The sequence below is a fragment of the Temnothorax longispinosus genome, chromosome 5 (genome assembly GCF_030848805.1).
Source record: "Temnothorax longispinosus isolate EJ_2023e chromosome 5, Tlon_JGU_v1, whole genome shotgun sequence".
NCBI classification, from domain to species: domain Eukaryota; kingdom Metazoa; phylum Arthropoda; class Insecta; order Hymenoptera; family Formicidae; genus Temnothorax; species Temnothorax longispinosus.
Window position 1 is genome coordinate 10,290,521 of NC_092362.1, and position 20,121 is coordinate 10,310,641.

At 48.4% G+C, this 20,121-nt stretch overlaps 4 protein-coding genes across 4 annotated transcripts; 2 read left to right on the forward strand and 2 right to left on the reverse strand.

The window, feature by feature from the left end:
- Positions 1–7,140: 7,140 nt before the first annotated feature.
- Positions 7,141–8,007, reverse strand: LOC139813436 (uncharacterized). Its single transcript, XM_071778950.1, has 2 exons — positions 7,856–8,007; positions 7,141–7,784 (listed from the first exon to the last, which is right to left on the reverse strand). Exons 1-2 carry the CDS (start codon positions 8,005–8,007, stop codon positions 7,211–7,213), a joined length of 726 nt encoding a protein of 241 aa, XP_071635051.1. The 3' UTR covers positions 7,141–7,210.
- Positions 8,008–9,550: 1,543 nt separating this feature from the next.
- On the forward strand, positions 9,551–12,335 carry LOC139813440 (uncharacterized). The gene is made up of 3 exons (XM_071778953.1): positions 9,551–9,681; positions 9,766–9,975; positions 11,510–12,335. The coding sequence occupies exons 1-3, from the start codon at positions 9,551–9,553 to the stop codon at positions 12,333–12,335; spliced, it is 1,167 nt and encodes a 388-aa protein (XP_071635054.1).
- Positions 12,336–14,850: 2,515 nt separating this feature from the next.
- Positions 14,851–17,635, reverse strand: LOC139813441 (uncharacterized). Its single transcript, XM_071778954.1, has 3 exons — positions 17,505–17,635; positions 17,210–17,419; positions 14,851–15,676 (listed from the first exon to the last, which is right to left on the reverse strand). The coding sequence occupies exons 1-3, from the start codon at positions 17,633–17,635 to the stop codon at positions 14,851–14,853; spliced, it is 1,167 nt and encodes a 388-aa protein (XP_071635055.1).
- Positions 17,636–19,126: 1,491 nt separating this feature from the next.
- Positions 19,127–20,043, forward strand: LOC139813442 (uncharacterized). Its single transcript, XM_071778955.1, has 3 exons — positions 19,127–19,234; positions 19,301–19,329; positions 19,400–20,043. Exons 1-3 carry the CDS (start codon positions 19,127–19,129, stop codon positions 19,971–19,973), a joined length of 711 nt encoding a protein of 236 aa, XP_071635056.1. The 3' UTR covers positions 19,974–20,043.
- Positions 20,044–20,121: the final 78 nt, after the last annotated feature.

The following is a 20,121-nucleotide window of genomic DNA, read 5'->3' on the forward strand; positions in this document are numbered from 1 at the left end:
AACTGCCACGAGCGCCTGCCTGAGGCGGTCATCACCCGCAACCTCCTCCGCCCACACCGGTGCTCCGTACAAAATGACGGAGTGGACCGTCGCGACATATAGGCGGCGCACATGCCCGCTTGCCCCCCCTATGTTGGGCAGTAACCTGGCGAGGTTATTCGCTACTATCCTCGCCCTTAGGGCGTACGGGCAATGTGCTCGCTGAGGCTAAGATCCTCCTTGAGCCACAGCCCCAAGTACTTGAGCTGTGACTCTATGGGGACGCGGGCCCCCTCCACTGTGAGGCTGAGCTCTCTGGGCGGTAGGCCCCGCAGTTTCCTGTCGAAGAACCAACACGCTTGGGTCTTCTGCGGGGCCACCTTTAGGCCCAGCCCCTTTACCGAGCGCACCACGCTTGCCAAGGCGACGTTGGCTAATCCCAGTGCTGCCTGCCAAGTCTCCCCGCCAACGACTAGGTAAAGATCGTTTGCATACCCGGTCAGATGGCAATTGGCGGGGAAAGCGATCCTCAGGATCATATCGTATGCGATGATCCACAGGAGCGGGCCCAACACGGACCCCTGCGGAACACCGCACCCGATGATCTTGACCCTGAGGACCCCATCCTGGTCTACGTACAGTAGGCTCCTGTCCCGGAAATAATCCTCAATTAACCGGATCATGTAGGGAGGGACTTCAAAATACTCTAGTGCCCTCCCTATCACCGGCCAAAGGAGGGAGTTGAAGGCGTTTCGGACGTCGAAACTGACGCCAAGTGCCTCCCCTCCCCTGTCATGGCCTCCGTGCGGTTCAAGACGCTAAGAATCGCGTCAATGGTCGACCTCCCCGCACGGAAGCCCCACTGGTCGCGACTAAGGTCGCGACCACCTCTCCGGGACAGATGCCGGACGAGGCGCTCGGCAATAATCCTTTCTAGGATTTTTCCCGCCTCGTCCAACAGGCAAATGGGCCTGTACGCAGACGGGTCGCCAGCTGGCTTCCCTTCCTTTGGCAGCAGCACCAGGTTCGCCGCCTTCCATGCTTTGGGGAACCGTCCGGTTCTGAAGCAATCGGTGTATATCCGACACATTTGGCCGGACAGCTCCCCGGCGGCCAATTTCCACGCCCTCCCTGGAAGTCCGTCAGGGCCAGGCGCTTTCCCCGCCTTGACCCTGCGGATGGCTCTCGCCAGCTCCTCCTTCGAGATCCCCAGCTCTTCGTCCCACTCCACCTCAAGTTGCGGAGGAAAATGGACTTCGCCTCCATCGCCGGCGGGGAACAGGGTGTCCACCACCTCGCCGACGAACTGGGGGTCGAGGGTCTCTGTCAGCGAGGGCGCCCATGGCTTGAGCTTGTTCATGACAACAAGCCTATAAAGACGCCCCCACGGATCCTCCTCGAGCGTGGCGAGAAGCTCCTTCCAGGAGGACTCTTTGGACGCCCTTATCGCCCGGGAGAGGTCCTGGCGGGCGGAACGCCAGGCCTACCCCGCCTCTGGCTCGGTGAGGGCCTCGCAACCCGCGCGAGCCCTTAGCCAGCGTCTCTTTGCTTAGACCGAGGAGCGCTTGAGTGCTGCGATCTCCCTGGTCAACTAATATGCGGCGCGCCGCGGGGGGGGGGTTTCCGACTGCGGGGCATAGAGGCGTCGCACGCCTTCTCCATCAACTCTCGCAGCCCCTCCACCTCCGACTCGAGGTTGGACCCCCCTCGGCGTCGCCGCCCACCTCCTCCTCCGGGTCTCCTCATGTCAGACCCAGGACCGCCGCTACTAGGCGGTCCGGGTCCAATTTTTTGAGGGCCCATCTCTTTTGTCCCTCCGTAGCGCGGCGGCGGGCGAGCACGTGCAGGGTGCAGCTTGGACCACCATTTCTATGAGCTGGTGGTCCGACAGCGTTTTGCTGCTTTCCGCTACCCCCCAATCACGTATGTTCCGCGCGGTGCAGGGGTCCGCCCAAGTGAGATCCACTATGGACGTCCTCTGCCTACGCACGCACGTGCTTTTGCGGCCCCTGTTTATCAAACAGTGGCCTAGGCCCGCCGCCCACCCCTCCAGGGTGGGACCCTTCACAACGCAGATTTTGCGTTAAAATCCCTGGCGACCAACACCCGGCCTCGGGAGTGCCGTCGGACGCACACGCTTATCGTGTCCAGCACCCCCTCGAACGTTGCCAGGTCTAAACTAGGAGGGGTGTACACCGCGACTACAAGGATGGGCCCCCGTTTTGCCGCCACGTATCCCTCGCCGGCCTGAACTCGAGTGCACGGCGGGGATCGCGATAGCGACCTCCAGTATATGGCCGCGGAACCTCGCCTGTCCGCAAACCAATGTGGGTGGTCGTTCGGGACCCGCCACGGCTCCGCGACAATCCCCAGACCAACCCCGCGCTCGGCCATTGTCTGAACGAACAAATCTTGCGCGGGCCGCGCGGGAGTAGTTTAAGTTTACTTGTAGGACTCTGAGGGACATTACTGTTTGTCCCCAGAGTCCTCCGGCTCGACGCCATCCATAGCGACTGGGTCAGAAGGAACTAACCCAGCCGTGTCCTGGGCCGCCGCAAGCTCGGTTCACCCAACCGAGTCCGCTCCCTTAGCCCACTCCACCTTTGCTATCACCTTTGCAGTACTCGCGTCTTCAGACGCCTCCGCACACACTTCCATGGGGGCGGGTGTTTCTGGTGTCGGTTCGATTGCCTTCATCTTCTTTACCCCCGCCCCACGAATGCCGAGATGACGGTCAACGCGGGCTTAACTGCCCCTCCCCGGCGCGGGCTTAGTAGCTTCGTCACCTCTTTCCCCTTCTTCATCGACGTTTCCCTCTTATATTTCTTGTAACGGGAAACGTCGATATTCACCTTCTCTTTGCTGAGCACTCTTACGAGTGTTCCCGAAGGCTTTTCCGCTGTCGGCTTGTGGGCTGATTTAGGCTTGCCGCCAGCCTTTTTTGCCGGTTAGGCGGGGCCCTTCTCCTTCAACTTCTCCTTCGGCTTAGCGGGGGTCTTTTTCCCTCCGCTTTTATTTGCCTTGGGAGTTGCCCCACCTCCCTTTTTTGGGCCTTTGCAGGACTTTCAGCCAACCCTGTGATTGGCAGGTTGTCCTGCGACCGCACAGTGGTTCGACGACGCAATGTGGTTCGTCTGTGCAAATTTTTGCCAGGTGGCCTTTCTTGCCGCACCGGTAACAGAGACCGGTGCGGTCCACCACGCTGGTGCATGTCGCCCTTGTATGGCCAAACGACATGCACCAGTAGCACTGCAAGAGCCGTTTGTTTAACAAATCGACTTTGGCCCTTGCCCATCCGATAGTAATCTTGCTCTCTCTGACGAGCAAATTCGCTGAAGTCAGCGGGCAACTGGCCACGACTGTGTGCAGGCCGTTCGCCATCCGCCTCGGGAGACCCACTTTGATGGCGGTTGGGGAAATTTTCCCTTTTTTTGCCAGGGCCTCACTGACGTCGGTCGACGACACCAATTCGTTCAAATCGCTTAGCCTAAGTTCGGCCATGAGCTCAGGCCTCGCGATGCGGACTCCTTCTCTCCTCGCGAGTACCTCGGCCATCTTATTGGCCAGGGTGTCCGCCTTTTCCCTGTTCCCTTCGCCGGCGACCTTGATGCTGTACGCATTGGTGGCCGTGCGGTGAAAATTGTAGGATAGGATCCACAAATCGGCGAGCTTGATTCGCCTGCGCACCTCCAACATACACTTCGCGTAGTTGCCCTCGGAGCACGTGAGGACAACCGCGGAGGTGCGCGGTACCTTGCGTTTCGGGGGTGCCGGTTTGGCCGCAGAGGTCTTGCCGACTCCCCCGGATGCGGCGTTCCTTTTGGGGGGTGCTGTTTTAGCGGCGGGGGCCTTCTTGGTCGCCCCCCGCGCAGCAGCCCCTGTGGGGGGCACCTTCTTCTTCGCCGTCGCTGTTTGTCCGGCAGCAGGGGCATTACTCCCTTCCTTCCTTTTCTCTCTCTTGACCACTGTTGACCACGGCTAATCTGTGGCCATGGCTGGTTTAGAGATGGGGGCGACAGTCGCGGGCTCGAATGACTCGACAGCGTCGGGCAACTTGCCCGGCGCCGCCGTCGTCGCCCGTGTGGCGCTCTTTCCCTCTTTTCTTTCCTTTTTCTTGGGTCTTCCCAGGGGCGGCTTCGGCGGCACCTTTGTCCCGCTTGACTGCGGGGCTGACGTCACCGGGGTATCCGTCGCAGGTGGGAGGATTCCTCTCCTCATCTCCGCGATGAAATCCTCAACCCGCTGAGAGAGGGATTCGACCTTCTTCTCCAGTCTTCTCTCTTCCCTTCTCTCTTCCCTTCATTTGTGTGGGACGGCGCCACGACTTGCTCGGACTCGCGTTTGCGAGGGGAGCAGCCGGCGGCACGGCCCTGTCAATTATTTTGGAGACCCCGAGAATGGGAGGGCGTATTGCCACCGGCATGCCCTCCCTTCTAATCTCGCCGAGTATCTCCTCTCTTCTGCAGGGCTCCTCCACGTCCATCTCCACCTCCACCTCCACTTCGGAGTCCCCGGACTCCGATATGACGTATTGTGGGGTGGACATTCGCCTTCTCTTCCTCCTTATTATTTTCGATGAGGAAGGTGCTTTTCCGCCCTGATCCTACTGCTGTTGCTGTTGCTGCAGCAGATTCGTCTGTTGCTGCAACAGCGTTATTTGCTGCTGCAGCCTAGCGTTTTGCTCTCTCAGCCGGTCCATATCGGTCTGCTGGATGGTGACCTTGCGGCGGAGGTCCTCCATTTCCGCGTCACGGGCAAACCTGGTCGTAGGGTCGCCCATCCTCATGGAGAGATGTGCGCGGCAGCCGAGATGACCGCCGCCGCATTATTCATCTCTCCCTTTATTCGGCCACTAATGTTGCGGCTCTTCGTAATGGCCTTATCAATTTCCCGGAGATTCTCTATAATAATCCCGGAGAGCTCCAGCGTGGGGGCCCCTCTCAGGATCTCCAGCTCCTCCATCTCCTTGGCCCTTCTGCCTTTGGAGAGTTCCACTGAGACTCCGGGATCTTTGATATCCGCGATCTTTTTTTCCAGCCTCTTCACCTCCTTTGCTGCCAGGAGAACTTTCTTCAAGGCGAAATCCCCCGTAATTGTAGGCCTCCCCTGTTTGCCTGAGTCCTTGCCTCCCATAAGAGCATTGCGTTGCTCGGGATTCACGGATGGTCCCTCCTCATCTAACGGAGGTACTGCGTTGTTCTTTCCCTCGCGCCTGCCGCCCACTAGGGCGCTTTGCTCCTCCGGGGCAATCTCCGTCGTGGAGTCGTGAACGACGTCTTCTTCGCTCTCCTCGTCCCCATCGTCGTTGTTCCGACTGCTCACGTCCATGTCGACGTCCGAGTCTTTTGGCGTGGAGGAGTCGTTGGGTCTCTCCAGCCGTTCGTCCAAGCCGTGGCGGGTCCTAATCCCCGTCCTCGTCTTTAGCCCGCCTTTTTGGGTAGAGGTGGAGCGGTCTCTCTCCCCCCTCTTCCCGGTGTTCAGGCTTTGGCTACGCCTGTGCCTCTCAATACTGATCAAGGTGCCGACGCGTCGAGCCCGCCCGCCTTCTTCCTATCGGCAACTCTGGTGCCCCTGTCAACGAGGCTGTCGTTCTCCTCCCTCTCTCGCGAAGAGTCGGCCGAGAACTCTCGATCCCGGTCCTCCGCTCCTCCTGAACACGTTTTCTTAATTAATTTACCCATTGAATCAGATCTCCCTAACCCCCCGCGGCTCTACCGGTCAGGGCGTGCCCTCACCGACCGACCCAACATGGGCCGGCCGGGCCCCGAGTTTCTCCGGGGGGCCGGCTACACCTTGCCCCGGGTATTGTGGCATGATCCGCCCATTCGGGGCAGGTCCCTAGGTATGCCTCTTACACACCTCGCGGGCGGGGCCCATCAAGGGGCCAACGCACCGCGGGCTTTCGGGAGTCCCCCACCTCCGACAGTGAAGGCACCGCGGGGGGCGATTGCCAGTCACGGGAGATACACCCCCCCGACGTTCAGGGAGTAGGAGGCTACAACCCCTCCGTCCTCCCTCCCGCCGAGGGAGCCAGTCTGAATTCCCGGATCGCTGGCCGAGGTCTTCTCCGCACGGACGACCCCAATTCGCTCAATGACGGGTTCAGAATAGGGGAGAACCCCCACCGTACGCCTCCCGCGCGCCAAGCCGCACGGGGGCGGATCCGGCCGAGAATCTCGATCTCAGCTTCCCCCCGCCGCCGCCCGCGAAAGGGCAGGGCACAGGGGTCCCCCAAGTTGTTGCGGTCAACCGCCAGTGAGCCTCGTCGCTCGCCGCCGGCTTTTACGTACGGCGACCAGACTCGCCGACCCCGACCTCGGAATACGTCCGAGCGGCCCGACAAGTCTCCCACCTAGGTCGCCCCGGCCCCGACCTCAGAATACGTCTGAGCGGCCCGAGACGACCCTCCGCGCCGACGGCACCGTGGGTCCACGACCTTGGTGTGCAAGCCGCCGACGCGGGGCTACGGGAGTTCTAACTAGGGAGCAATAAGAGGGGGGGACCGGGGGGGGGGGGGAACCGTGGGCGCCACGGGGGAGAAGGGGAAACCGCATGTTTCGGGCGCCGCGGGGGAGGGGAAGGGGGGAACCGCGTGTTTCAGGCGCCGCGGGAAAGGGGAGTGGGGAACCGCGTGTTTTGGACGCCGCGGGGGGGGGGGGGGGGGAAGGAAAAACCGCGTTTTCCGGCGTCGCGGGGCGACCGCGTTTCCGCCACGCCGCGGGGCGAGGAGGGGGATCCGCGTTTTCGCCGCACCGCGGAGCGTTCGCGTTTTTGGGCGCCGCGGGGCGAGGAGACGCGCGTTCGCGTTTCGCCGCGCCGCGGAGTCCGCGTGACGTCACACGGCACGCTCGGGTTATCTCCCCCTCGTAGATGTTTCTCCCCCGTCCCCCATTTGTCTTCTTGTTCGCGCGGCGTCTTGCGCCCCCGTCCTTCCGTTTGCGCGAGTCTTCTCGTTCGCGCGGTCTTTTTCTCTCGCGCGCGGTCCCTCTCGCTCCCGACCCCCGTTTGCGTTCTTGCTCGTGGCCCCGTTCGCGGTCTCTTTCCCTCGCGCGTTCTCGCTCGCGATCACGTATCTTTTTTTTCGCCAGCGATATTTAATCGTTCAGATTTTCGCGAAATTTAATTTTTTAATATTACATTTAAGTAAACGATAAACGAAGACAGCTTTATGACAGGAAATGGGATGAACGGTAAATGAAAAGGAAAAACTTTTTAACCATATTATATGCATTTATTTATCATGTAGCGCATTATACACAATAGTATCCAAAGCGTAGGCTAATAATTCGCAATCAATAATCGAATTTTTATCATAAACGTCACGCAAGATTGTAACTGCGTTACATTTATCAGTGATACAATTTTGACGTAAAATTGTTACAAACTGTTTGAATTTTTCACTTACACCGTGAACATTTTGACATAGTTGAAAATACACATTCTCGACGCAATGTTCTAGTTCGAACAGGAAGAGTACAGTTGACGGTTTCATGTACAAGCTGGTGCTGCACGACGTCAATTTTACAATATCTGCGTCACGTATTTTAACAAGCTCCAGATCTCGAAACGTTAGCGATGATGGTGCCGATGACTGCACGAGTCGCTGTATATCTGCACGTTTTTCGATGAATGTCACCCACGTTGCATGTAGCAGAATTATCCGATTGCCTCGGTTATCGCCAATAAGTATATCCGCAGAGGACATAGGTCCCGCGTTGATTCCAACATCCAAAAATTTATACGCTGTTGATGTCAAGGCAAATCTTCTTCCCAAAATACGTGGCGTGTAGCGGGGTTTATCAAAACTAAAAAAATACAATTATATGTTTATAAAAGTTTTTTTGCACAAGTATATATGAAAATTAGCGGTACTTACTCATTGTGCTGTTTCTCGCACGTTTCGTCCTGAATCGGAACGTAGTAGCTCGCACCATGAGTGTTCATCGTATCTGGAGGCTGTTTGCGACGTACTCGAACCGTATCGAACTCTTGACTATGCTCTAGAATCCTCATAGACCATTTATACATACCCAAAACTGCAAATCTTGCAAAAATAGCGCCAATGTACGGTTGCTGCATGGTGACCACCACCACAATCCACATATATGTTAAATGTGATATCTTCGTCAAGAATATTCGTGATGAGATCACCTCATCGGGCATCAAATATGATTTTTTTTCAAGAGCATACGTGTCTCGCGATGATTTCATCGAACACGTGCAAAACTGCAAATTTTGCAATTTTGCATAAGTCAATGGAGCGTTATTGTTTTCAAGAACATGTCGCGACATGTTTCGCGATGATTTCATCGAACACATGCAAAACTGCAAATAGCGCCGATGTACGGCCGCTGCATTGATACAGATCAAATCACCAGAAGTCAATGGCGCGTTTTCGTGAACGTACGTGTCTCGCAATGATTTCATCGAACACGTGCAAAACTGCAAATTTTGCAAATAGCGCCGATGTACGGCTGCTGAGATGAAATTAGATATGATAAGCAAACGATGCATCATTAGTAGAATATAAAATGACGAATCTAGGGGATACGCTCAATAGTCGAGAACTGAAAGTCGTGAGTGCAACAAATGGCGTTAGCAAGAGGATCGTGCAATAACATGGAGCAAGAGTTGTTGGAGCAATCCACCCTGTTAAATTCGAGGGAAGACTTTGCCGCGTGGGAGCAACGATGCGACAAGTTTATCGAATCGTTGGAAGAACAAAGCCGAATTAAACGGCCACGATTATCAATCGATCAGTCATCGATCGGTCTCAAACAGTCATTGGTCGCTTGTATCGCAAGACTCGAAGGTTTGAAAGACTTGGTACGTCAACGTTTCGTACATGTGGGTGCGGGATACAGTGCGAGTGAGACAGGACTCAGATGGCGCGAGATAGATCCGGCTTTTGAAAGCCGTATATTGACTGGTGCGGTGATAAATTCCAAACACATCGACCCTCGTCAATTTCTCAAAAATGCGAGAGAAATTGTACTCGATCGTGTGCGGAACGTCATGCAACGACATGACAATGTAAAAATTAACACAGTGTTTAATGGTGAATTTGTTGCGGGTGACAAACGCGCGAATAAAAGTATCGCAACGAGAAACTATGAAGTCTTTCGTGAGTCCGATCTGCACGAGTGGTACAAGCAACACGTCATCGAGCCTACCTTAGCAAAGCTGGAGGAATTCCAGGAACGTGATAGCGGATGGGCGTTGTCGCGTATACTCAATTTAATGGTAAACGTGAACAAATACAATCCGTTGCACGCGGGGTGTTTTGTGGAAATACCGCAAGAAATTAAAAAGAAGAAGGCGGTGATAAATGGACAATGCATGTTTCGCATGGTCAGTGACGGCTGCTCTACATCCAGCCCAAAGAAATGCAGATCTGGAATCGTCGTATCCACATTACACGTCGGTACTAGATCTTACGGACATTGAGTTTCCAATGACGTTGGATCAAATTAAAAAATTTGAAAATCATAACATCTCCATCAACGTGTACAGCATCGAGAAAAAAAACAAGAAACTTGCTATCTTGCCAATACGGGTTACTGACCGAAAGATGGACAGGCACGTAAATCCGCTGTACGTGCATAACGACAACGTGGGACAATTTGCGTGGATCAAGAACCTATTCCGCCTCGTGAGCTCGCAAATCAACCGACACCATGGTCAGAAATACTTTTGCGATCGGTAAGTACCTATAGTTCTTTTAATAATATATAGAATATTTTGTGTATAAAAAATTATAATATTTGCGTTTTTTTTTTTTTGCAGATGTTTGCACTACTTCAGCTCCAACGAGAAATTATCTGCCCACACCGTCGACTGTCAGGAGATGAATGACTGCGCGATCAAGTTACCGAGCGATAACGACAAGTGGTTGGCCTTTAAAAATCACAACAGGAAGGAACAAGTTCCGTTTGTCGTATACGCCGACCTGGAGTGTACCCTGGAGAAGATGGAAGCGGATCCGGAAACGTCCAGGTACACATATCAACATCATCGCGTATTTAGCATAGGGTACTACGTGCGTTGCTCGTACGACGAGTCGTTATCTATGTGTCGGTTTCGTCGCGATAAGGATTGCGTCGCGTGGTTTGCTGAGGAGCTAAGACGTTTAGCTCACGACGTAAAAACTATATTGTCCACTAATATACCCATGGCAGATTTCACGCGAGACAAGTGGGAAAAGTTTAACAGCGCAACGCACTGTCACGTGTGTAAAGAACCGTTCGAGCCAAACGACGTGCGAGTACGCGACCATTGTCACCTGACCGGTCGATACAGAGGTCCCGCGCATTCGAATTGTAACTTAAATTATAAAGATTCGCATTGCATTCCTATAGTGTTTCATAATTTATCGGGATACGATGCACATTTTATTATAACTGAAATAGCAACAGCATACGAAGGACATGTAGATTTACTCCCGATCACAAAAGAAAAATATATTTCGTTTACAAAAAACGTTCAAAGCACTGAAGATAAAGATAAGAAAACGTGCGTCAAATTGAGATTTATCGATTCGTACAAGTTTCTCACCGCTAGTCTCGACAAATTGGCATCTTATCTCAGCAAGGATAAACTGCGAATATTGCAACGCGAATTTTGTGAATTATCCGCAGAAAATTTTAATTTGCTGACACGAAAAGGCGTATTTTCATATGAATACATTGACTGCGTCGAAAAATTAGAGGACTTGTGTTTACCACCGCGCGACTCGTTTTACAGTTCATTGACAGGTGACACCGTATCCGAGAGCGATTACGCGCACGCCGTCAACGTCTGGCAGCGGTTCTCCATTCGAACGCTCGGTGATTACAGCGATTTATATCTCAAGACCGATGTCTTGCTGTTGGCCGATATCTTTGAAAATTTTCGCGATAGTTGCGTCGCGAGTTATGGACTCGATCCGGCGTATTATTATACTCTACCGGGTTTTACGTGGGATGCTATGTTGAAGCATACACACATCAATTTCGAATTGCTCACCGACATTGACATGGTCATGTTTATCGAACGCGGTATACGCGGCGGTTTGAGTCAATGTTCAAACAGATACGCTGGCCAACAACAAGTACATGCAGTCGTACGATCCATCGAAACCGTCGTCGTACCTCATGTATTTTGATGTAAATAACTTATACGGCTGGGCAATGAGTCAACCATTGCCATACGCAGATTTTAAATGGGTCGACGACGTAACCGATTTTAATGTTATGGATGTCGCGTTGGATTCCCCGATAGGCTACATTTTCGAAGTCGACTTGGAGTATCCGCAACATCTTCACGACGCGCACACTGACCTACCGTTCTGTCCGACGCGCGATAAACCACCCGGCAAGCGGCAGGACAAGCTCCTCGCAACATTATACGATAAGAAACGTTATGTAATACATTATCGCAACCTGCAGCAGTGTACTCGTCACGGTCTCCGTATATGAAAAATTCACCGTATACTGAAATTCGCGCAATCTCCATGGCTTCGCGATTATATAGACCTCAATACGAAATTTAGGACATTGGCCAAAAACGATTTCGAGAAAAATTTATACAAATTGATGAACAATGCCGTGTTTGGCAAAACCATGGAGAATGTGCGCAATCACGTTGACGTGCGACTCGTGACTCATTGGGAAGGTAGATACGGCGCGGAGGCTATGATTGCGAAACCAAATTTTCATAGCCGAAGCGTCTTTTCGGAGAATTTAGTAGTAATAGATGTGCGAAAACTCGAGGTGAAGTTCGACAAACCAATCTATGTGGGTATGTGCATCCTCGATATATCCAAGACATGTTTGTACGAATTTCATCACGAGTACATGTTACCGTTGTATCGCGACAAGTGTAAAGTCACGTACACCGATACTGACAGTCTCATTTATCACATCGAGTGCGACGATGTGTATGATATCATGAAGCGCCACATTCATAGATTTGACACTAGCGATTACGCGATTGATAATACGTACGGTATCCCACTCGCCAATAAAAAAGTTCCGGGCTTAATGAAAGACGAAAATAACGGTGCGATAATGACCGAATTCGTCGGGCTTAGAGCAAAGATGTACGCCTTGCGAGTAGACGGTAAGAAAGATACGAAAAAGGCTAAAGGTGTTAAGAGTAACGTCGTAGCCAGGTCGATAACGTTCGACGATTACACGCGATGTCTGCGCGACGAAATTGAAATGACGCGACAGCAAACCTGCATAAGATCCAAAAAACACGAGGTATACACCGTGTCCGAAACGAAAATAGCTCTAAGTCCGTACGATGATAAGCGATACATTATACCCGGTTCTACCGAAACGCTGCCATGGGGACATTATAAAATACCATTGTAAATATATTGTAAATACCATTGTAAATATATTGAAAATATATTGTAAATACCGCTGTAAATATATTGTAATTACATTTAGATATTTAGAAAAATAAATGACTCATATGTATATATGTATGTTTTTATACTGTAATAAATTTTTACAATACATTATTCTTGTGTATCCATGAATTGTATGAATTATCAAATCCTAACCACTTTACATAAACCTCATCCCCTCTTTTGCGTAAAACTTTTTCAACGAGATACACATCGGGATTAGCAACGCGATGTAACTCGTATTCGTAGAAGCCGCCGGCGATGGGTTTTCCGCAGGAATCTTCCAACAGAAACGTCACAGGATTAGTTTTCTGCACTCCTACTACATCACACTATTGTCACACCGTTTGTTTATCATATCTAATTTTATCTCAGTAGCCGTACGGATGCGCCTGCCGAAAAATCTGCGATGTGCAGTTTTGCACGTGTGCGATGAAGTCACCGCGAGACACGTATGTTCTCGAAAACGATATCGCGCCATTGACTTTCGGTGATTTGATCTGTAAAACAGCTATTGAACCGCTATGAAACAGCTAAAAACAGCTAAAAACAGCTATCAAACAGCTGTTGAACCGCTATGAAACAGCTAAAAACAGCTAAAAACAGCAATTGAACCGCTATGAAACTGCTAAAAACAGCTAAAAACAGCTATGAAACAGCTATCAAACAGCTATTGAACCGCTATGAAACAGCTAAAAACAGCTATAAAACAGCTATCAAACAGCTCTTGAACCGCTATAAAACAGCTAAAAACAGCTAAAAACAGCTAAAAACAGCTATCAAACAGCTCTTGAACAGCTAAAAACAGCTATCTGTATAACTGCGATCTGTATAACTGATATTGAACCGCTATTTAATCGCTATCAAACTTCTTTTAAACAACTAAAAACAGCCATCAAACAACAAAAACAACTAAAAAACAGCTCTTGAACAGCTAAAACATCTATATTATACTACAAAGTATGTAGGAAAAGGAAATAAAACATTTATTTCGCCTAGCAGGTCACACCGGTCGCGATAACGAAATCCTGTCGATTATCGAAGAACTTCGCGAGGCTGGACTTATTATAAATTAAGTGGCGCGACAGCGAGTCATTCAATCAACATCGAAATGCTAATCAACAAGTTTGGTATATCGCTCGGAAGAGGCGGTGCGGAACCGTACTATCAATGGAGAGGATTAATCAGAAATTACGTGCGCGATCAAAGTCGGTGGCGACTATGCAAAGAGCGTTATCGCGCACGTAATTTCTGATTAATCCTCTCCATTGATAGTACGGTTCCGCACCGCCTCTTCCGAGCGATATACCAAACTTGTTGATTAGCATTTCGATGTTGATTGAATGACTCGCTGTCGCGCCACTTAATTTATAATAAGTCCAGCCTCGCGAAGTTCTTCGATAATCGACAGGATTTCGTTATCGCGACCGGTGTGACCTGCTAGGCGAAATAAATGTTTTATTTCCTTTTCCTACATACTTTGTAGTATAATATAGATGTTTTAGCTGTTCAAGAGCTGTTTTTTAGTTGTTTTTTGTTGTTTGATGGCTGTTTTTAGTTGTTTAAAAGAAGTTTGATAGCGATTAAATAGCGGTTCAATATCAGTTATACAGATCGCAGTTATACAGATAGCTGTTTTTAGCTGTTCAAGAGCTGTTTGATAGCGTTTTTAGCGTTTTTTAGCTGTTTTTAGCTGTTTTATAGCGGTTCAAGAGCTGTTTGATAGCTGTTTTATAGCTGTTTTTAGCTGTTTCATAGCGGTTCAATAGCTGTTTGATAGCTGTTTCATAGCTGTTTTTAGCTGTTTTTAGCAGTTTCATAGCGGTTCAATTGCTGTTTTTAGCTGTTTTTAGCTGTTTCATAGCGGTTCAACAGCTGTTTGATAGCTGTTTTTAGCTGTTTTTAGCTGTTTCATAGCGGTTCAATAGCTGTTTTACAGATCAAATCACCGAAAGTCAATGGCGCGATATCGTTTTCGAGAACATACGTGTCTCGCGGTGACTTCATCGCACACGTGCAAAACTGCACATCGCAGATTTTTCGGCAGGCGCATCCGTACGGCTACTGAGATAAAATTAGATATGATAAACAAACGGTGTGACAATAGTGTGATGTAGTAGGAGTGCAGAAAACTAATCCTGTGACGTTTCTGTTGGAAGATTCCTGCGGAAAACCCATCGCCGGCGGCTTCTACGAATACGAGTTACATCGCGTTGCTAATCCCGATGTGTATCTCGTTGAAAAAGTTTTACGCAAAAGAGGGGATGAGGTTTATGTAAAGTGGTTAGGATTTGATAATTCATACAATTCATGGATACACAAGAATAATGTATTGTAAAAATTTATTACAGTATAAAAACATACATATATACATATGAGTCATTTATTTTTCTAAATATCTAAATGTAATTACAATATATTTACAGCGGTATTTACAATATATTTTCAATATATTTACAATGGTATTTACAATATATTTACAATGGTATTTTATAATGTCCCCATGGCAGCGTTTCGGTAGAACCGGGTATAATGTATCGCTTATCATCGTACGGACTTAGAGCTATTTTCGTTTCGGACACGGTGTATACCTCGTGTTTTTTGGATCTTATGCAGGTTTGCTGTCGCGTCATTTCAATTTCGTCGCGCAGACATCGCGTGTAATCGTCGAACGTTATCGACCTGGCTACGACGTTACTCTTAACACCTTTAGCCTTTTTCGTATCTTTCTTACCGTCTACTCGCAAGGCGTACATCTTTGCTCTAAGCCCGACGAATTCGGTCATTATCGCACCGTTATTTTCGTCTTTCATTAAGCCCGGAACTTTTTTATTGGCGAGTGGGATACCGTACGTATTATCAATCGCGTAATCGCTAGTGTCAAATCTATGAATGTGGCGCTTCATGATATCATACACATCGTCGCACTCGATGTGATAAATGAGACTGTCAGTATCGGTGTACGTGACTTTACACTTGTCGCGATACAACGGTAACATGTACTCGTGATGAAATTCGTACAAACATGTCTTGGATATATCGAGGATGCACATACCCACATAGATTGGTTTGTCGAACTTCACCTCGAGTTTTCGCACATCTATTACTACTAAATTCTCCGAAAAGACGCTTCGGCTATGAAAATTTGGTTTCGCAATCATAGCCTCCGCGCCGTATCTACCTTCCCAATGAGTCACGAGTCGCACGTCAACGTGATTGCGCACATTCTCCATGGTTTTGCCAAACACGGCATTGTTCATCAATTTGTATAAATTTTTCTCGAAATCGTTTTTGGCCAATGTCCTAAATTTCGTATTGAGGTCTATATAATCGCGAAGCCATGGAGATTGCGCGAATTTCAGTATACGGTGAATTTTCATATACGGAGACCGTGACGAGTACACTGCTGCAGGTTGCGATAATGTATTACATAACGTTTCTTATCGTATAATGTTGCGAGGAGCTTGTCCTGCCGCTTGCCGGGTGGTTTATCGCGCGTCGGACAGAACGGTAGGTCAGTGTGCGCGTCGTGAAGATGTTGCGGATACTCCAAGTCGACTTCGAAAATGTAGCCTATCGGGGAATCCAACGCGACATCCATAACATTAAAATCGGTTACGTCGTCGACCCATTTAAAATCTGCGTATGGCAATGGTTGACTCATTGCCCAGCCGTATAAGTTATTTACATCAAAATACATGAGGTACGACGACGGTTTCGATGGATCGTACGACTGCATGTACTTGTTGTTGGCCAGCGTATCTGTTTGAACATTGACTCAAACCGCCGCGTATACCGCGTTCGATAAACATGACCATGTCAATGTCGGTGAGCAATTCGAAATTGATGTGTGTATGCTTCAACATAGCATCCCACGTAAAACCCGGTAGAGTATAATAATACGCCGGATCGAGTCCATAACTCGCGACGCAACTATCGCGAAAATTTTCAAAGATATCGGCCAACAGCAAGACATCGGTCTTGAGATATAAATCGCTGTAATCACCGAGCGTTCGAATGGAGAACCGCTGCCAGACGTCGACGGCGTGCGCGTAATCGCTCTCGGATACGGTGTCACTTGTCAATGAACTGTAAAACGAGTCGCGCGGTGGTAAACACAAGTCCTCTAATTTTTCGACGCAGTCAATGTATTCATATGAAAATACGCCTTTTCGTGTCAGCAAATTAAAATTTTCTGCGGATAATTCACAAAATTCGCGTTGCAATATTCGCAGTTTATCCTTGCTGAGATAAGATGCCAATTTGTCGAGACTAGCGGTGAGAAACTTGTACGAATCGATAAATCTCAATTTGACGCACGTTTTCTTATCTTTATCTTCAGTGCTTTGAACGTTTTTTGTAAACGAAATATATTTTTCTTTTGTGATCGGGAGTAAATCTACATGTCCTTCGTATGCTGTTGCTATTTCAGTTATAATAAAATGTGCATCGTATCCCGATAAATTATGAAACACTATAGGAATGCAATGCGAATCTTTATAATTTAAGTTACAATTCGAATGCGCGGGACCTCTGTATCGACCGGTCAGGTGACAATGGTCGCGTACTCGCACGTCGTTTGGCTCGAACGGTTCTTTACACACGTGACAGTGCGTTGCGCTGTTAAACTTTTCCCACTTGTCTCGCGTGAAATCTGCCATGGGTATATTAGTGGACAATATAGTTTTTACGTCGTGAGCTAAACGTCTTAGCTCCTCAGCAAACCACGCGACGCAATCCTTATCGCGACGAAACCGACACATAGATAACGACTCGTCGTACGAGCAACGCACGTAGTACCCTATGCTAAATACGCGATGATGTTGATATGTGTACCTGGACGTTTCCGGATCCGCTTCCATCTTCTCCAGGGTACACTCCAGGTCGGCGTATACGACAAACGGAACTTGTTCCTTCCTGTTGTGATTTTTAAAGGCCAACCACTTGTCGTTATCGCTCGGTAACTTGATCGCGCAGTCATTCATCTCCTGACAGTCGACGGTGTGGGCAGATAATTTCTCGTTGGAGCTGAAGTAGTGCAAACATCTGCAAAAAAAAATAAACGCAAATATTATAAATTTTTTATACACAAAATATTCTATATATTATTAAAAGAACTATAGGTACTTACCGATCGCAAAAGTATTTCTGACCATGGTGTCGGTTGATTTGCGAGCTCACGAGGCGGAATAGGTTCTTGATCCACGCAAAATGTCCCACGTTGTCGTTATGCACGTACAGCGGATTTACGTGCCTGTCCATCTTTCGGTCAGTAACCCGTATTGGCAAGATAGCAAGTTTCTTGTTTTTTTTCTCGATGCTGTACACGTTGATGGAGATGTTATGATTTTCAAATTTTTTAATTTGATCCAACGTCATTGGAAACTCAATGTCCGTAAGATCTAGTACCGACGTGTAATGTGGATACGACGATTCCAGATCTGCATTTCTTTGGGCTGGATGTAGAGCAGCCGTCACTGACCATGCGAAACATGCATTGTCCATTTATCACCGCCTTCTTCTTTTTAATTTCTTGCGGTATTTCCACAAAACACCCCGCGTGCAACGGATTGTATTTGTTCACGTTTACCATTAAATTGAGTATACGCGACAACGCCCATCCGCTATCACGTTCCTGGAATTCCTCCAGCTTTGCTAAGGTAGGCTCGATGACGTGTTGCTTGTACCACTCGTGCAGATCGGACTCACGAAAGACTTCATAGTTTCTCGTTGCGATACTTTTATTCGCGCGTTTGTCACCCGCAACAAATTCACCATTAAACACTGTGTTAATTTTTACATTGTCATGTCGTTGCATGACGTTCCGCACACGATCGAGTACAATTTCTCTCGCATTTTTGAGAAATTGACGAGGGTCGATGTGTTTGGAATTTATCACCGCACCAGTCAATATACGGCTTTCAAAAGCCGGATCTATCTCGCGCCATCTGAGTCCTGTCTCACTCGCACTGTATCCCGCACCCACATGTACGAAACGTTGACGTACCAAGTCTTTCAAACCTTCGAGTCTTGCGATACAAGCGACCAATGACTGTTTGAGACCGATCGATGACTGATCGATTGATAATCGTGGCCGTTTAATTCGGCTTTGTTCTTCCAACGATTCGATAAACTCGTCGCATCGTTGCTCCCACGCGGCAAAGTCTTCCCTCGAATTTAACAGGGTGGATTGCTCCAACAACTCTTGCTCCATGTTATTGCACGATCCTCTTGCTAACGCCATTTGTTGCACTCACGACTTCCAGTTCTCGACTATTGAGCGTATCCCCTAGATTCGTCATTTTATATTCTATTAATGATGCATCGTTTGCTTATCATATCTAATTTCATCTCAGCAGCCGTACATCGGCGCTATTTGCAAAATTTGCAGTTTTGCACGTGTTCGATGAAATCATTGCGAGACACGTACGTTCACGAAAACGCGCCATTGACTTCTGGTGATTTGATCTGTATCAATGCAGCGGCCGTACATCGGCGCTATTTGCAGTTTTGCATGTGTTCGATGAAATCATCGCGAGACATGTCGCGACATGTTCTTGAAAACTATAACGCTCCATTGACTTATGCAAAATTGCAAAATTTGCAGTTTTGCACGTGTTCGATGAAATCATCGCGAGACACGTATGCTCTTGAAAAAAATCATATTTGATGCCCGATGAGGTGATCTCATCACGAATATTCTTGACGAAGATATCACATTTAACATATATGTGGATTGTGGTGGTGGTCACCATGCAGCAACCGTACATTGGCGCTATTTTTGCAAGATTTGCAGTTTTGGGTATGTATAAATGGTCTATGAGGATTCTAGAGCATAGTCAAGAGTTCGATACGGTTCGAGTACGTCGCAAACAGCCTCCAGATACGATGAACACTCATGGTGCGAGCTACTACGTTCCGATTTAGGACGAAACGTGCGAGAAACAGCACAATGAGTAAGTACCGCTAATTTTCATATATACTTGTGCAAAAAAACTTTTATAAACATATAATTGTATTTTTTAGTTTTGATAAACCCCGCTACACGCCACGTATTTTGGGAAGAAGATTTGCCTTGACATCAACAGCGTATAAATTTTTGGATGTTGGAATCAACGCGGGACCTATGTCCTCTGCGGATATACTTATTGGCGATAACCGAGGCAATCGGATAATTCTGCTACATGCAACGTGGGTGACATTCATCGAAAAACGTGCAGATATACAGCGACTCGTGCAGTCATCGGCACCATCATCGCTAACGTTTCGAGATCTGGAGCTTGTTAAAATACGTGACGCAGATATTGTAAAATTGACGTCGTGCAGCACCAGCTTGTACATGAAACCGTCAACTGTACTCTTCCTGTTCGAACTAGAACATTGCGTCGAGAATGTGTATTTTCAACTATGTCAAAATGTTCACGGCGTAAGTGAAAAATTCAAACAGTTTGTAACAATTTTACGTCAAAATTGTATCACTGATAAATGTAACGCAGTTACAATCTTGCGTGACGTTTATGATAAAAATTCGATTATTGATTGCGAATTATTAGCCTACGCTTTGGATACTATTGTGTATAATGCGCTACATGATAAATAAATGCATATAATATGGTTAAAAAGTTTTTCCTTTTCATTTACCGTTCATCCCATTTCCTGTCATAAAGCTGTCTTCGTTTATCGTTTACTTAAATGTAATATTAAAAAATTAAATTTCGCGAAAATCTGAACGATTAAATATCGCTGGC

Bases quoted from the DNA above. Each gene is read 5' to 3' on its own strand.
- LOC139813436 (XM_071778950.1), bottom strand. From the start codon at position 8,007: ATGTATAAATGGTCTATGAGGATTCTAGAGCATAGTCAAGAGTTCGAT. The intron at 7,785-7,855 runs GTAAGTACCGCT...GTATTTTTTTAG, and splicing joins TGCGAGAAACAGCACAATGA to TTTTGATAAACCCCGCTACA.
- LOC139813440 (XM_071778953.1), top strand. From the start codon at position 9,551: ATGGACAGGCACGTAAATCCGCTGTACGTGCATAACGACAACGTGGGA. The intron at 9,682-9,765 runs GTAAGTACCTAT...TTTTTTTTGCAG, and splicing joins CAGAAATACTTTTGCGATCG to ATGTTTGCACTACTTCAGCT. The intron at 9,976-11,509 runs GTACACATATCA...TACGAAATTTAG, and splicing joins GCGGATCCGGAAACGTCCAG to GACATTGGCCAAAAACGATT.
- LOC139813441 (XM_071778954.1), bottom strand. From the start codon at position 17,635: ATGGACAGGCACGTAAATCCGCTGTACGTGCATAACGACAACGTGGGA. The intron at 17,420-17,504 runs GTAAGTACCTAT...TTTTTTTTGCAG, and splicing joins CAGAAATACTTTTGCGATCG to ATGTTTGCACTACTTCAGCT. The intron at 15,677-17,209 runs GTACACATATCA...TACGAAATTTAG, and splicing joins GCGGATCCGGAAACGTCCAG to GACATTGGCCAAAAACGATT.
- LOC139813442 (XM_071778955.1), top strand. From the start codon at position 19,127: ATGCAGCAACCGTACATTGGCGCTATTTTTGCAAGATTTGCAGTTTTG. The intron at 19,235-19,300 runs GTACGTCGCAAA...GTTCCGATTTAG, and splicing joins AAGAGTTCGATACGGTTCGA to GACGAAACGTGCGAGAAACA. The intron at 19,330-19,399 runs GTAAGTACCGCT...TGTATTTTTTAG, and splicing joins TGCGAGAAACAGCACAATGA to TTTTGATAAACCCCGCTACA.